General features: G+C 40.7%; 1 protein-coding gene across 2 annotated transcripts in view; it reads right to left on the minus strand.

The window, feature by feature from the left end:
• Window positions 1-11,697: 11,697 nt before the first annotated feature.
• The window catches only part of nlgn1 (neuroligin 1), a gene marked incomplete at its 3' end in the record, with an annotated part of 368,869 nt that continues 362,553 nt past the window's right edge, over window positions 11,698-18,013 (minus strand). For both annotated transcript variants that reach the window (XM_083767276.1, XM_083767275.1), the window contains 4 exons: window positions 16,989-17,149; window positions 14,341-14,497; window positions 13,718-13,795; window positions 11,698-12,306 (listed from right to left, as the gene is read on the minus strand). In XM_083767276.1, the coding sequence (XP_083623402.1) occupies window positions 11,698-12,306; window positions 13,718-13,795; window positions 14,341-14,497; window positions 16,989-17,149 (1,005 nt within the window). The remainder of the gene's footprint in view (window positions 12,307-13,717; window positions 13,796-14,340; window positions 14,498-16,988; window positions 17,150-18,013) is intronic.

Here is an 18,013-nt window from a genome sequence, read left to right on the forward strand (position 1 = left end):
GCCTGATTTATACAACACATTATGGACACAGGAGGACATTGCGAGCTCGCGAATCAGCTGTTTTCTATGCAACAGTGTCACACAGCGACGTTGGAGAAGCATAATTAATCAGGCTGTAATGTACAATTACTTGAGAGATTGACTGAGAAAGAAGAACACAGAAGGTCATTAAAAGTTGAAGTACTTCACATAATCACATTGTGAGAAACCTTTCTGCGCTACAGAAGTTTAAGGAGTTTTAACATGGCAGAAGCCTTAACAAGCTGCAAAAATGCGCCCACAAGGCAGAAATTCACACCATCCTAGTGTGTCATGTCCTCACTCAGGACCCTGTGGCTCACGACACAATAAACACGACACAAAAATCTTCCCAGAAATTACTGCATCGAAACAAAATTTCTCTGTCATGAGGAAGAGAGACGATGACATTGATATGAAACTGTTTGAGAACCACTGGATTAGTATTCAAATTAGAGTATGCAAACTGTAAATTGCCTGGACTACACATTCTTACTCTCAAGAGCTTTCAGCCGCTCTGCCCCTCCTCACCTCTGGAACTCCCTCCCCCCTGATATAAGAAACATGGACTCAATCACCTCATTTCAAACCCACCTGTTTAGGCAGGCCTATGATTGATCTGTGTTTTCGGCTGCAAGCTATACTTTATTGTCTGCTTTTGCTTTTAACTGTGTTTTGTGTCAACTGTTTTTAACTTGTTGTACGGCGACCTTGAGTGCCCTGAAAGGCGCCTTATAAATCAAATGTATTATTATTATTATTATTATTATTATTATTATTACTATAAACTCATGCAGAGTAACACCGCAGTCTATATTATTTTGTTATGGAAGCCTTGAATTTGTACAATGAGCACACATTTTTTCTCTGCTCGGTCAATAACTCTGTAGCATCCAGTCTGATGACAATTTCGCATACTGATACTATGATTACACATAGCCAATGGATACTGTATTGTTGTACTGTTATCAGCATTTGAGTACACTACCGCACAAATGTCCCCTGCAGGATCAATACATGTCTATCAATGTAGAATTACGCTCAAATATATAATATACAATATGTATTCAGGATTTCTTTTAGATTTCTCATGATATTGAAACAATCATAGGCTCTTTTACTTAAAATCAGGGATGGAAACACCAGACACACCAAATGCTGGTTATTGGCAGGTAGGCCTAAGTATACAGGTATGGTATAGCTACAACAGCTATGGCTATACTTTATTCAGTTTCAGCTACTGTAAAAACTCCCTGGGAAGAAATCAGATTGGCTGAAAACACATAGATGAAAAGGCTTGATTTCATCCCAGCTTCACATTCACACAGTGGGGTTTCCACAATGTAGGTGCATCAATGTTACATAAGTGCTCTGTTTGTGAAACATTGCCACACAGTACACACAGCAATTACCCAACCGTTATATTGCTCGTGACAATGGCCGTGGTACGGCAGCGGAATACGGCTATAGATCAAACAGTTGTGCTAAATTAAAGTGTGGGTTATCAGACCAGGCAGGAGTGTTTGATGTGCAAAGATGTGATGCATTATTATGGTAAATAAGCCTCCCTTATCGAGCTTTTTCCTACAGGGCTTGCCGCCTGAGCAGCCCTATAGACTAATGTATGCCCTTGGTTAGACTCACAAATACATGCTCTCTCTCTCTCTCTCTCTCTCTCTCTCTCACACACACGCACACACACACACACACAATGTTTCCACACTCTCCACTCCAAATGTTGGCCATGTTTCGCCATAAATGTCAATCAGTACACTGGCCTAATTTGTTTCTAATCAACGTCAAAGAGAGGGAAAATGTCACCGTTTTCCGCAGTAGATGAATTTCGATTGATTTCCAATTAGCACTCAGGCAAATGCCACATTTGCTTTTGTGCATGTGTGATTTGATGTTTAGATCAGAGTGAGATACAGTAAAAAGTAAGGGGGCACAAATGCACGGCAATCTCACTTGATTCAGTAGGGGGAGCAATACTGCACACATTCATTCTATTCCCCTACCAATGCTGCATTTATTATATTACAAACACAGACTGCATGCAGTCAAAACAATAAAACATGAATAATGGCTTAATAAATTTAAATATTAATCAGTGTAGAAATTGACAGAATGTGTAAACACGGAAAAATGGTACAAAGAGACACAGCATGCATCTTGATCTGACTTTGCATAAGGGAGCCGTGGGAGCTCTAATGACACACTTCTATTACATGTATTTAGGCAGCCATTAAGACGATATTAGATAGTGACAAAGTTTAGTATTTAATTAATGCGACTTATAAGTAAACGTAATACCACAAATAAACGTACTGTATTCAAAATCTACTTGCGTAAAAGTAGAAAAGTATTGGCATCAAAATATACTAAAATCGACCCGTTGTTAGATCTGCTGTTTTTAAATAACTTATATTATATATGTTATATATGTTATAATGTACCGGTATACGTTTTGTATTAAAAATCTAAATGTACAAATGGTAACGTAAAGTTTTCAAATGACTGTATACTCGTTACTTTCCGCCAATGACAACTTGTAACCAAATCCAACAACCTGACCAGATGCCAGGCCATATAATGGAACCCAAAAGTGTCCCATATGCCTGATTTCATTAAACGCTATTCTAAGTGTTTTTCTCAGAGCAATCACAGTGAAAACCTGAATATTAGCCATCAAGTTAAAAAACGTCTCTCACGAGGATCCCCGGCACAGGGTTTTATAGTGATATCTCAGCTACATATGAGTTTGTGTGATGCTCCATGAAATCCAATAGCCGCACTGACAGGAAGCCATTAAAGACCCAATTCCAACTTTATTTGGCCATATAAGTTTTAGATATATCCACACAGGTTATTAAAGCCTTTGAATTATTTGTGGAAATAAGATTTTTGTCATTTTAATAAACCATCATAACTCAGAATGGTGTCTAAAAGCTTTCCCCATATGGCCCAAACGCCCCCCTCCCCTCATGTAAAAGACCCTTTTCAATGTAAACCAGGCCGGTCTTTTAAAAAAAAGAGAAAATGTTGAACAAACTGTGGTATCTGTCAGGGAGCGTACCGCTACCGATACATGGACATATTAAAAAACACTATAGCTCCTGAGTAACTATATGCAGAGCATACATGGGCAACTTGCGGCCCGGGGGCCACATGCGGCCCACACTTTCACTTTCACTTTTCACTTGCCCGCAGGTTAATATCAGAATACTGATATATTTATTGATTTCAGCTTTTATGTCCATTGTATTTGCATTTAAGTTCATAAAGTTAACATTTGAAATTAAATAAAAAAATACTTTCAATTAAAATGTAGCACCAGTAAGACGCCTGAGGGCGAGAAGCGACCCCGCCAGAAAGGGGTTCTGACACATCCATATGGAGATCTAAGAGGGATTGAGGTTTGAGCTCAGATGTAGAGTTGCTGGCCAATATTGATGACATCAGGGATCTCCTGATGACTTCCGTGCTCTATTGAGCAGCATGGAGAGTTGGACTTTGGAAGCGCTCGTTGGAAATCACTCAAAAGGTCCTTCATACCACCTGTTTCTAAATTGCACACCGCACTGCTATGCAGGAGGCAGCAAGACGTTTTGTTGTTGAAAACGAGCGCTTCCAAACTCTCGCTGCACGGAATTTCTTGACAGAAAGTAGCTCATAAAATGTCTATGGTGGATTTTTATGAAAACGAATTCGTTGTATGAGTGACATGTACAGTTTGCTTTTTAAATCAAATAGAATAACGAATGTCGAAAAGCACTCGGAACAAAACATAAACAAACATGTCTGCTTATTAAAATCATTTATTGTGCTCCAGAAGAGTAATTACTATTTAACCAGAAAGAAAGACAAGTGACAAATAATCTATACATTACAAATGCCATAACCAACTCACACAGTGCCCCATTTCACATGGCTTTCAAAGCGCTAATCACCCTTTAGTTATTAGATTAAAAAAAAAAAAAAAATCTCAAGTCAATCTGAGGTCACACGGCTGTCCTTTCTGCTGCTGTTTGAGGTTAGAAAATGGCACTCATCACGGTACAATCATTTGCAGTGCTTGTCCCTTCCGTTTGTCCCATACACAGTATAACACAGCAGGATAACCGTCAGTCATGATGAGAGTGGTACAGTGTAACAAGGGGGGAATAAGCTGTCATCCTGCATCCTGTCAATGAATTAAATTTGCCCTGGTGCCTCGTTAACTGATATTTGTGACATGTAGGAGGCTAGTAGGGATCCAAAATAACCAGTCCTTCTTTGACCCATTTTGGTCATATGAACTGTATAGTAATGCTGCCCCTAGACAGAAGATCCAGTTTTGTTGAGTTTGCCCCAACACAGTTCGGATACACATTTAGAGGAGTGCATGGTTGTCAGTATGGCTGATGGGAGTTCATTTCAAACCCAGAAGTATTACAGTAAAACCTTCATTTTAAGGTAACGTTTGGCCTCTATACTCTCAATGCGTGCCACATGCGTACAGTACACTCCAATACCGATTACAGTCTTGCTAATATGCAACTCCATATCGTGGCAACAAATATCCCTCCGTACATGAATAAACAGAATATCTCAGATATTGTTATATAGAAATAGAACCCACAAAGTATGTAAAAACTGCACTGGCATATGGTTTATATATGTCTCGCTCACTATCCTGCTTAATTTACCAGTTGTCATATTTGGCTTTGCCATAATTGGGATGTATACCTCAAAAACGATATTATTCAACACAGATGATATTATTCCGGATAACTTCAGTATCCTAAAATACAGTACGGTATTATGTATGTGGGAATGCACTAATGTGAAGGTCTGGTCCGAAAGGGCTAACACAGGGTAAGTATGTTAAGACATTTAAAGTACTTGTAACTGCATTATTAAAATGTGAATGTTTTCACAAAATACATACACACAACCCTGCTCGTACTATACTTCCGTGACCTATTTACTTATTCCAGTAAGTGATTTGTATGTAAAAAAATATGAAAAACTCCCTCCCAAGGTCTTAAACCACAGCATAACATTTTATGACCTATTATGTTAACATCTGCAGTTCCTCCGATATACTTAATGTGGAAATGCAGGATTTTTAACCACTTATACTGCTTTAACCCAATTATGCTTTGTTGACCGAGGTCGAGGAGATTTGACAATGTTTTATGACATGCCCAGAATAGGGACACTATAGGGTCCATGTGGTTAATCTTTTTCTTTATTCAAACAGGCTTGATTTAGTAGCAATGCCATAAAGCAGTGGTTTTTATAGCTCAAGACCCAAAAGAGAAGTTATACGTTTGCCTGGGAGCCAAACTAGTGAAAATAGCATATCTACAAGCTCACAACGCGTGGCTTTTGCACTGCCTTGTGAGCTTGTAGATCGGCTAATTTACACTATTTCTAGTTTAGTTTTCAAATTATTAGAGTTTCTTCGATTTTTATATTATTTCTTCATGAAATTGCTGGGAAAAAAATGAAATTGTTTTTAATTCATGAAAAATGTTGCTGTTTTGGGATTGTTTTTATGCTTTGAAATAATAATAATTAAAAATGAAATGTAGGGGACAAAAAAATAAAGTTTGGGAAATAGTGCCATAAAGGATAGCCTATAAAAGCCTAATTGATAGCGTGTGAGCCAATCCCTGGCTCATGACTTCAATAAGTATCTGTATCTAGTACAGAGTCACGGCTTGGCTCTCACCGTAAAAATCTGGTTTAATGGTCAAAACAAAAATAATCCATGGGCGATCACGCCTTTATAATTTTCCAAAATGGTGAAGAGCAGCTCTCGAAGGCATGACAAGTTTAGTGATCTCGGTAGGGAGTTTTCCATAATTAGAAATATTGGATCCAGGCCTATCCTGCTTCGTGACTTATCCTGTCCAATTGAGTGCCCGCATAGAACTTTGACTGTCGTCTTCTGACAGACCTGTTTGTTAACCCATTTTGGGCGGGAACCCTTTTTAGTGTTTTAAGCATTATGTTATGCTTTAGCTATTTAAAAATAGCAGATCTACAAGCTCGTAGCGCGGCACCGAGTGCCGCGCTACGAGCTTGTAGGTTTGCTATTTTTGAAAAATCCTGAAAATGTGGCAAAATCTTTGAATATATATATTCTTTCAGAGCAAACGTTTTTTAACTCAAACCTTTGCTTCTGGGAGGGGGTCCCTGGAACAACATATTTTCAGATGGGGGTCGGCGGCCAAATATAGATAATTCTGGGGGTCCTTGACAGGAACTATATTGAGCCCCACTGACATAGAAACATGAGGTTTTTCAGAAAACTGTCAGGATTTAGAAGACATTTTTTAGAATCGAGCTCAGGTCTAAACACAGGGGTGCCTCTTTGACCATGCACCTCTAAACTTCTGCTCCTCTCTCCTTTCTCAGACAAATCAAAGAAATCAACTATTTGAGGGATGGTCCAAAGAGAGAGTGAACATAGCTGCTGCTAGAGCACATATACGTATGTAGTGAGACATATGGGGTATGCATAGAAGCATTCATTAGGCAGGGAGGAGAGAGAATAGTGGAGGTTACATTATACAGTAGGCCCATTTCATGTTTATGCTCCTTTGGTTGTTACAGATGAAGATTAAGCTAATGCACAATTTTATCCGTTTTCCGCAGCTGCCTAGTGGGGTGTTGGTGACGGCTAGCCTACTACCTTCAGAACTAGTTTTCTATAGCCATCAGCAAGCTAGCTTGGTCTTCAATCACTTATAATATAGGGGGTAGTCATAGGCCTGTATGCTAATACTCTCATCTGTGAAGATAGTTAGGAATTTCTCTCTCTAATAAAGTTTAAAGTTATGGCAATGCAATGCATTTTATGTTTCTTGACTGGCTGATGCAAAGCCTCATCAGCCAACGTCTCTCCGAGTGAAGGAGCAATTGTAACTTCAGTGGTTGAAATGATTGGCAAAGCTAATCTCAATTAAAGCTGTTTAATTATTTCTTTGCTGCTTTTGCTAACATAAATGATTAATGTCATAGTAGCTGCTTTTTCATCAGTAAATTCAATATTGCAATCAAGAGCTAACGAGAAAGAACTATTCCTCAAGTGCCTGTTCTGCTACTGTACTGCTCGCTGTAGGTTAGACTACATAACATTCAGTCGTACTTGAAAGACATGCCCAAACTAGTTATTAATTCCAATCATTTATCAGATTTGCTAATGCTACACTAAATTGTAATTTACTCTTTTAATTTTTGAAATATGTCAAGTGCTAGTGCAAGTATCTTTCACTGTTTACTCACTCCATAGACTCAGGTTGCATTTATCAATCATGTCAGTTGAGCTATGGCAAGTGTTTCATTTTCATTAGCATTCATTTTAAGCTCTTACCATTGCCTGGCAATTAACTGATTATACCTACAGTGTAATTACATGTTTAATTCAAAGTGTGGTTCTTGTATATCCCTAATGTGTCATGTCTGTAGGCTACTACTGTAGTCTGTAGAGAGCAGTGATTGAATTTGGCTGGACTCATTGATACACAGCCCCAGTACTTAGAATTATGAAATAGAATAGAATTACCGTAACCAAAAGCATGTATACTATGTGTATTGTGGAAGTCAAAGCTCACTGTAGTTCATAAATGTGGGATTGATTTTCTGTTAGTCTATTTTTCTGTTAGTTGACAGTTGAGGAGTCTCTTAAGTGCACAAATTCCGCTGCCTTCAATGTCGTCATAGATGTAAGTGTATTGTAAGTGCAGGAGGCAAATGAAATCCTTGAAAGCAGTACATCCTCTTAGAGGCATACAGCTGGTGTGAAAAGCATTGTGATAAATACATATACGCAACAACAGCTGAAGTAACCTTTAGGCCTAATGCTGCTGTCAATGAACAACAAAAGCACACAAAATGTCGAGTTTGAAGCAACCTCCAAAGAATACAATAACTGCTTGAATTGATGTGACATTTGAAGAAGCCAATATCTTTCACTTAACTTGTCCCCAAATGCTCCCTCTTTATTATCAATTTACATAATCAGTTTTTTGTGGATAGTTTTAAAATCATAAATCCAATGTTGTAACCTTTCTTTTTTTTATTATAGGTTACGATCATACTGTATTTGCTTTGGATAATTATGTCCAAACCTCAACAACCTATGAGCTTCCCAGGCCGAATATGAAGCTTGCATGTAGATTTACTAATTATATATGCTGGGAAATGTATATTGGGCATTGGCTGGGACTACCGAAAACAAGGTCGTGTCACTTTTTATATGGGTCTTATAAATCTCGAGCCCAAGTGCAGGCAATCAGAAGGTACACAGTATCTTGACTCAATTCCAAAAAAGCTTGGAAAACCTAGGTTTAATTACTTAGCGCCTTTTGTGTGTGTGTGTGTGTGTGTGTGTGTGTGTGCGCGCACACACACACACACACACACACGTGTTAGTGAGTTTATGGGAGTGTGCAATGCATGTGAACATACCAACAGCTACTCGAGTACTTCAGAGATGGAAAACCTGGAAAAAAGGACAAGCTGGAAAGAGGGACAAGCTCAGAGAAAAAAAGTCAGGTGGCCCAGCAAAACAACTCTATGGGCCTACACATTAGTTTTCTCAGTATTGTGACTAAAATAAGAGTGATTCCTGTGTTATACAGATACGGTATATATAATTAATAATTATCTTTTAAATAATCCCTTAATAACGGCAACCTACAACCTTAAAAGAACCAAAAATAATAATTAGAAAATCAACAAAATAAAATTCCTCAAAATAAATCCCCAAATCAACTCCTCTCATCGTATGAGACAAACATTTTATTCTATTTATACCTTAGATTTCTCTCTCTGAGAGAGAGAGAGTTCTCTCTCTCTCTCTCTCACCCAAAAAGCAACCCTCCTGATGACAGATTGCATTCAGATTGCATTCCCTCCATACGGTGTGTCTACCGCAGTGTTATGTGGGATAAGAGTAGTCTGTACTCATTATTTTGAATGACTGCACAGTGCCTGTGAGCGAGCCAAGAGGGGCAGGATGTATATAGGCGCGTCAGTGATGGGAAAACAGGGAGACAAGCATTTCAGCTTACCAAGCAGCATTTCAGTGTGAGCATACATATTTCTATATCTGAGACCAATAGCCTTGCCATCCAGGGTCTACCTCTCACTGTCTGTTTGAAGAACACCATTTTACCTGGTGGTGACTCCCCCATCTCTAAAGCGACTGGATACGGATGCAGTTTGCTGCTGCTACTGTATGTGACACATTCACACTCTGGCAGACAACCGCGATAGCTAGTGAAGGGAGGTTGCGCGCGGACACTGCCGAGGCTTGCTATGTACTTGCTGAGGGAGCTACACTGACCTATAAAGACTGGAGCGACACAGTCATCGCAGACGGTATATGCCAGAAGGCACACCAGTCTTGCATAAGATGAGCGACAGAGGGTAGACAGAGTGTGGACATGAGGGTAACCATGCCAATGAATAGCCCAGTACTTACTAAGAGTACGATAAAGAGATGATAATTTATGGTATAAAAACAGAAAGCAACATAAGGAAAAGGGTAGTTTGTATGTGTACGGTAAGGAAAGGACGGCTGACAAATTTCTATCTCTCTTTTGACGACGACGTGGCTGGAATCTGAGATTTGACCTACGGTATCGGCTTCTATCTCTCTCCCAACACTGCCATTATCCCTCATGTTCCTGTCCTCTACCAGCGGTGAGGTTGCAGGTTCAAAAAGGATACCAGCTCCTCTTGATGCGTTCCATCAGTGCTTTTTGCCTTGTGGTTATATCAGTTAGTCATTTATAGGCATTCATCTTTAAACAGCTCTATGGAACTTGAAAGGCTAATAAGGGAAAGGAAAACCTTGGTAGCCCGGAGGCCCTTTGCCTCTACTTTCCTGACCTTCAATCTTTCATTCCATGGTTCTTTTGTTTCGTAGCCACGGGCGTCCACTGCTTCTTGGAATTGGTCATACAGACAGAGCACCTCCCAATAAAAGAAACTGAAACAAAACTGAAACGGAAGCAAAAGAAACAGTGCAGATTACTTCTATACACCAATGTGGTCTTTGACTAGTAGCAAGAGAGGTAAAAAACAAAAAAACAAAGATAGAATACCAAAGAACATTGATCTCAACTGAAGGTACAATGACTTCCATTGATACGGTGTGGTGTGATTTGAACCACTATCAAAAAGTAGTACCAACACACAGAGTACAAAACTTAATATGCCTGCAGCTCTCCACTCAAGCTATAATATGTTAATGCACGAAATGTTTACCATAGCCCAACCGTTCCTTGTGTAGTTTGTGACTGCCCCTCACTCCCAACAGAGCCACACAACGATGCACCACCTTGAAGTGCATATCCCATTATAGTCCTGTGAGGGTTTGGTATTTCCTGTAAGCCAATCAGGGATTCGTGTTCCCTCCGAAACTATTCCAATGCGAGGGGGGATGGGGAAGGGGAGGGGGGGGGGGGGGTGAAAATTATTCTTAATAATGACATAATCAGCAGAGCAGCCATCAAGCAGATAAATTGTCATGCGCATCGTGCTAAAAATATCCAGTTATCCGTTGTCCCCCAGCTCTCTGTGTTGACAGCACTTGTGTGATGAAGCTGTAACTGCAGGGAAGCCGGTATACTTGGATCCCACTCTTCCCTCGGTTCAGCCTGCTGGCAAATTTGCAGTATAGACGCCCCCCTTCCCCCCCAGAGAAGAGGGCTTAAACAGCATCGGTGCTTAGTGTACAGATCTAAATATGTAAATAGGTTCTATACAATAAAATTGTTCCCAATCCCCCAAACCCAAGAAAAAATAAAGAAAAAATAAAAGAAAAAAGTTCAAAAGTATATGTGATTTTTTTTTCTCACGAAAAAGTCTCCTTTGTGCATACAGGTTTTTTTTCTTTTTTTCTTGACGTATTCTGTTCTTTCTTAGCTCCTCTCTTGGCCGTTTTTGTCTTATCTTACATAAAGCCTCCATTCATGAAGTTATCTTGTGGTTTGTTTGGCATCTATACTCTCTCAGCTCCTCAGAAGAGTAATCTATGGCCTGATGCCACAGGAAAACAATATGTTTTCTCTCATTTTCTCTCTTCCCACCTCAGAGGTGTGTCAGCTTCTCTAGGCTGCTTCCAGATGATACTGCCAAGCAGCCATTTGTCCAAGGAACCCAAAGGCCATGAAAGAAAAAGTGGTGTACCTTGTTTTGTTGCAATACCGGAAACAAAAAATGTATATATATATATATTTATATTTAAAAAAAAGAATCCTCATTGGTTTGACCGTTTCTTTAACTCCATTATTTGAAAGATTTTTTTTCATTGTCTTTTCTTTTAGCAATTTTCTTTTTTTCTTACAAAAGAATAAAACAAAAAACATATTTATTATTTTTCTTTTGTCGTTGTTGTCTGGTCCAAGCCCCAACACCCCCCACCCCCCTTCTCCCTCCCCCCCAGAAAAAAATCCTTTTACTATATTTCCTCTGGTATTGACAAGGTGGAGCAGAATCCCAGGGTAATTCCACATGTCTGGCAGCTCGAGGCCGGTTTTTCAGCTCACTGTTGCTCATCGGTGTCTGTTAGCATGTCAGCCGTTATAAGTCTCTGCCTTAAACAATAGCATTAGCTCAAAGCGACGGCCGTCCAGAGTCTTGCCTGGAAATATGGGGGCTGCGTCCATCAGGGGGCTATACCCGGGTGGTGGAGTGTGAGTGTGGATGCGGATGGGGCAGGGTGTTATTCTGCCCGCTGCCGGGGAACGCGTTGAAGGGGTGTAGCGAGGTCAGCCCGCCCATGGAGCTGGGGATCATGGTTATGGTGTTGGGCGTCATGAGCGGGATGTCGTCCGGCGAGCGCCTCATGGCGAGGGTGTAGTCCGGCGGGCAGGCAGTCCTCAGCACCACGTCGTGGGGATGCAGGGGGTCCCCCACCACTCCCCGGCAGTCCCGGTCCAGCTCCGAGTGCTGCTTCATCTGCAGGGACATGATCTCCTCCTCCTGCGTGTGCAGCGCCAGGTCGTTGGCCGCGCTGCGCTGTGGGCTGCAGCGCCGGTGCACGTCGTGCCGGCGCTTGTCCTTCTTGTAGTAGAGCGCGGCGAAGGCCAGGATGTTCAGGAAGAGCAGGGAGGCTCCCACGGCGATGGTCACGGACAGCTCGGTGGAGTAGTCCCGCTGGTCCACCAGGTGAGGCTGGTTGAGGCTGTCGTGGGTCTCGGTGGGGAAGGGAGTCGGGTTGGGCCGCTTGGTCACCAGAACCTTGGTCTTAGGGGTGCGGTTGGTGGCCTCCGGTGGTGGCACCTATACAGGAACGACAGGATTAATAACATCATATTAACAGTGTTATTGTATTGCATGGTTAAGGTATGACACGATGAAATACCTGCTGAAATGTGTAATTAGCAACATAAATCCATTCTGGATATCCTGCTTTTAGATTACTGTTGTTTTGACATGTACATAATAGAATGCAACAGACAATTAGTTCCCTTTGAGCCACATCTTTCCACCTATAGAAACATGATGAACTGTTTCATGCTACAGTATGTGATACATTTTCACTGTAGCACATTAAATGTATTATTCTAAAATCTCTGATTATATAATCAAAGTCATGTAAGTATAAAATTGTCTAACAACCATGATGGGATTATTGGGTGGAGGGGAATAATGATACAGTACACGCGCTGTGTCTTTGTACTGAAAGTACAAAGAACGAGGTAGAACTGAAACCAATTGATTATACTTTTGCAATCGTTCCCCAAAACATGAAAGAATATATATTTAGTTTAAAGTTTAGGTAATTAAAACGTATTCGTTGCAGTATAATAATTGTGAGGCATGTCACACTGTTCACGGTGACTTTCACAGGATCAGTGAGACTACTGTCAATTTAAATTGCCGTTCTATGGGCCAATCTAAAAGGCAGTTTTCTCGGAAACTCGGCATCCACGGTGATTGAAAATACAACGTGGACGTTCTGGGATCATTCCTGATGTTATGCTGTGTCGAGGTTACAATATTAACACTTCTGCAGAGAAATAGACCGTTTAGACGGACGGAGTGAGTAACGGCGGATTTGAGAAACGGAAGCTGCAAAAGCTGTGTTGAAAACGCAGAGGTAAAGTGAGTGACGTCAGAGCACGGGCACAGCACAGGCGTCAACTCCGCATACTCCGCATACGTCACGGTCTATGACTTGGCGACCTTGGCGACCTACTCAAATGTAAATAGTAGGAGAAATATAAATACTGAGAAAAAATCTCTCTTATTAGGTGATTTACAGTATTTTCAATCTTGTAAGATTGAAATCTTGTAATCTTGTAAGGTGGTTCAACTTCAGATTATTTTGTTGCATCTCCATATTTCAACTTTTAATGTTTTTTGTCATTTCTTTCGTAATTTAATATCCCACTTTGTCAAGTGTCACACAAAAGCAGAAAAAAATAGACGGATGTGTCACGTTGTGAGCTTGTAGATTGGCTATTATGGCTTTTCGTGCCGTTTTCTTCTTTAAGCAACAGCGAACGTGGTTAAGGGTGTCTGTTGATTTTATAAACATTTAAGCAATGACAGATTTAACAAGAGAATGTGACAAAAAAATTAAGACACTGGATGCATTGGAACATTATTCCAATGTCATTTCCTGAACAGTAATGGTTTTGGACGGACATACAAGGTTTCCAGCTGACAGTGAGGATTTACTACCAACCTTGGTGGTGGTGGGGATGAGCTGTGTGACCTCATTGAGGCTGTGGAGATGAGGGACCAGCTCCAACCACAGGTTGACCTGAGAGGAGAGGAGAGGAGAGGAGAGGAGAGGAGAGGAGAGGAGAGGAGAGGAGAGGAGAGGAGAGGAGAGGAGAGGAGAGGAGAGGAGAGGAGAGGAGAGGAGAGGAGAGGAGAGGAGAGGAGAGGAGAGGAGAGGAGAGGAGAGGAGAGGAGAGGAGAGGAGAGGAGAGGAGAGGAGAGGAGAGGAGAGGAGAGGAGAGGAGAGGAGAGGAGAGGAGAGGAGAGGAGACATAATGATATATGAGAAAGGAAATGAGAGAGAATATGGAAGAACAAAACCCAGAGGTACAGAAATACAGTGATACAATAGAAACAGTATTTAATCTAATGAACTGTTAACTCAAGCGCAAAACAGAGACACCAGGGTTAAAGTGGTTTGGGTTGGATAATTATCCAATAAAACCAATAATTCAAATAATCCAATAATTGTTTAAACAGGCCAGTTTTGCTTTTTTTCTTCTTCATAGAATGCAGATCACCTATTCTGGGACCCATGTGCATGCATGCGTACAAGACACATATTACGCAAACATTTGACTGTACCTTGTTGGCACGATAGTGCTCCTTCACCCGGGGTTTGAGCCCTATGTGCAGGTACAGCTGGTCTTTCTGGTTGTAGCGTGTCCATGCTACTTCCTCGAAGCGATTCGGCTTGGTGTGAATGAACTTGGTGTCCTGGGGCACAGGCTGGTTGGGGTCTCTATACACATAGGAGGACGATAATGACAGAAGAGTTATGTTTAATTTACACTACATGCCCGGTACAATGGTGTTGTTTGCCAAAGATAACCGATTTACAAGCTCACAACGCATCGCACTATGGGGGCACTACAAATGCGAACAGCTGTTGTACAAACTATTTCTCCCACAGCTTCCTGACAGCTGACACAACCCTGGGTGGGCCCAACCCACAACTGACACAACCCTGGGGTGGGCCCACAACTGACACAACCCTGGGTGGGCCCAACCTGGCCTGACATATATCTGTGCTCCAACGAGCACACTTTCCTAGTTTAACCCACTCCAGGCAGGGGTCTGTATTTGGCCCCTATTCCTTTTTTTCAATCTAACCCATGAAATGCAAAAAAATTGACCATCTACAATCTCACAACATGGAGAGCAATTTTCGCTGAATGTTCGTGTTCGGAAACTATTGGCCTATATGTTCGCCCAGAAAGACAGACAGGCCCAGAATTGGGATGCTCGGGTTCAAACAAAGAAAGAAATTAAATTCCGTACTTTTACTTGTAACGAAGTAGTTCTAAATTGCAGTATTGGTACTTTTACTTAAGTAAAACAATTGAGTACTTTTTCCACCACTGCATGTACAGTGACATGTGAACAGGAGCAGGAGCTACAGGGGTCATTGAGGCCCGTTCAGACCCAGCCAGCGCCACATTGTCTGCGATGGGCATTATGGAGCCAGCCAGAGCCCATCGGGAACACGCTTAACCATTCAAAATGGAGGCATAACTCTCCCAGGTGCCCTGCATTCCATGTCAATTTAGGGTTATATATCTGGATCATTAGTGTCTCTCTGTGTCTCCCCTCAGGGCTATATACCGGGCAGTGCACAATGTCTGCCCATTACGCTCTGTAAAAACAATTACCGCCATGGATGCTAAAAGGCAACGTGAGGCATTGAGGGAGGAGGGAGGGATTTACATTTTGGCAGTCACTCTTCAGCAGGCCAATTAATTGACAAAAAAAGAAAAAAATATTTCATGGCAGGTGAAGTGTATCTTCATTGACTAGTTGTCATGCCGTGTAAGGCCCACAAAACACTGAACGCCACTGTGGTCAAATTAACCACTCTTGGTTATCAAATGCAAATTATTTCTGAGCAACCACATTAGCCAAGTGCAATTACCAAATGGTACACTGTAGTAGAGTATGTGAGTAATCGACTGGTGATACATTACTGCTAATATAATAATTGCAGAGCAGTTACTCACAGAATTTGTTATAATAATCTAGCCGTCTCGTCATATATACCACTGTATTATGCATATTACGGTATGCATATGAGTGCACTTTGACAATAGTCATAGTCCTCTGCAGAAAATCTAGTCGAAGTTGCGACCTATAATCCTACAAGATAATGATAGAATCTTCTAAACTAATCGGCTACAAAAAAAATAATCTCACTGCATGTTGTCATCGCCAACTTTTCCTTTTTTAAAGATAAAGGGCTGAGAGAATAAGACTGCCAAAGCAGACAACCTGCAACACTCCTGGTTAGAAGAATATCCTAGAAGAAAGCGCCAGCACTCAATGAATGTCCTTTTCACATGTGTTATTTACCCATGTGAAAAGGACACTCATTGAATGTCCTTTTCACATGTGTTATTTACCCATGTGAAAAGGACACTCATTGAATGTCCTTTTCACATGTGTTATTTACCCATGTGAAAAGGACACTCATTGAATGTCCTTTTCACATGTGTTATTTACCCATGTGAAAAGGACACTCATTGAATGTCCTTTTCACATGTGTTATTTACCCATGTGAAAAGGACACTCATTGAGTGCTGGCTCTTTCTTCTGTTTTCCACTGTAAAGATAAAGGGCTAAATCTTGCGCCACCCCTTAACCCTTATCCCTAAACTTATTTGCCATTTCTTTACTATTTAAAAAGAATACCTTTTTCAAATAGTTCAAATAGCCGACCTACAAGGTCCCAACGTCGGCTAGTTGTCATGCCGTGTAAGGCCCACAAAACACTGAACGCCACTGTGGTCAAATTAACCACTCTTGGTTATCAAATGCAAATTATTTCTGAGCAACCACATTAGCCAAGTGCAATTACCAAATGGTACACTGTTTTCACCAATCCAAAATGAATGAATAGCACAGGCAGACTCTTTACGTACTAGAGCATGTCTGAAATAAGTGTCAATTGAGCTGAAAGCTGAAATCGACATGTAAATATGAAATAAATGTTTAAACATGTAGCTAGGTGTAATGTTAGAGACCACAGAAGTGAACCTTTCAAGCCTGTTTTCTCAACCCGCTGTTTTCTGCAAGACATTACTCTATAAGCCATCGCATATCTCCAAAACTGGTGGGTCAAACTGAACAACCAATATGTCAATTTGAAGCTATGATTCCCTGCTGAATATTTAAAAAAATCCAATGGCAGTCCCTCAGTCAAATCGGATCAGATATGTCCTGGTAGTTTCATATCTCACCCCGTCTTGGCGAAGTTGGTCCAGTACGTCATGACCACGGCGCTGAGCATCACGTCGTTCTTGGAGAAGTTGCAGGGGAACAGCTCCGTGGGGCCGATCATCGGCAAGCCGAACACGTACGGGATCTCGTCGCCGTGAGCCGCGTCCGCCCACGGAGGCACCTGTAACGATCAGCACAGGAGAAGCGAATCACAATCACCTTGTTGTTTTAATCCATTAAGATCTGACAAATGTCTTCTAAATCATTTCTATGTCAGTGGTTCTCAAACTATTTCATGTCAGGGACTCACAGAATTATCTGTAATTGGCCACGGACCCCCATCTGAAAATATGTTGTTCCAGGGAAGCAAATATTTGAGTTAAAAACGTTCGCTCTGAAAGAATATACAGTATTGAAATGATTTGCACCACATAAATATAGCAGATCTACAAGCTTATGAGATGCCGCACTATGAGCTTGTAGAACTGCTATTTTTCAACAGCTAAAGTTTAAAGGTTTTATGTCATTCATTTTCATTTATTTTTATTTTTTATTTTAGGTTTTATGACCTCAATTACACCCAAAAAACCTGAACTTTGAACATTCAGTGGATTTTCTGTGGTCTGAAGTTTTCTTTGGGGTTTTTTGGGCCTTTTGAGCTACAATGAAAACAGGCAACACAGTGAAACAGTGACATCTGCTGGCAAATCCCATTGACATATATGGGATTTGCAGTAAGTGATGTCACTTACTGCCAGCAAATCAGAGCACCTGTTTGAGCCAGAAAACCCCAGATCACAGAAAATCTACTGAATGTTAAAAGTTCATGTTTTTTGGGTGCAAATAATGTATTTCTTGTTGTTTTTGTTTTTGTTATTTTACATACCTATGTTTGATTACTTTGTCTTACTATTTGTATATTATGTTATATTGTATTATATTATATTATATTATATTATATTATATTATGTTATATTATATTATATTATATTATATTATATTATATTATATATTTAATATTGTTAAATTGTATATTAACTTTGGT

This window comes from Protomyctophum parallelum (genome assembly GCF_964188405.1).
Source record: "Protomyctophum parallelum genome assembly, chromosome: 6".
Classification (NCBI taxonomy): domain Eukaryota; kingdom Metazoa; phylum Chordata; class Actinopteri; order Myctophiformes; family Myctophidae; genus Protomyctophum; species Protomyctophum parallelum.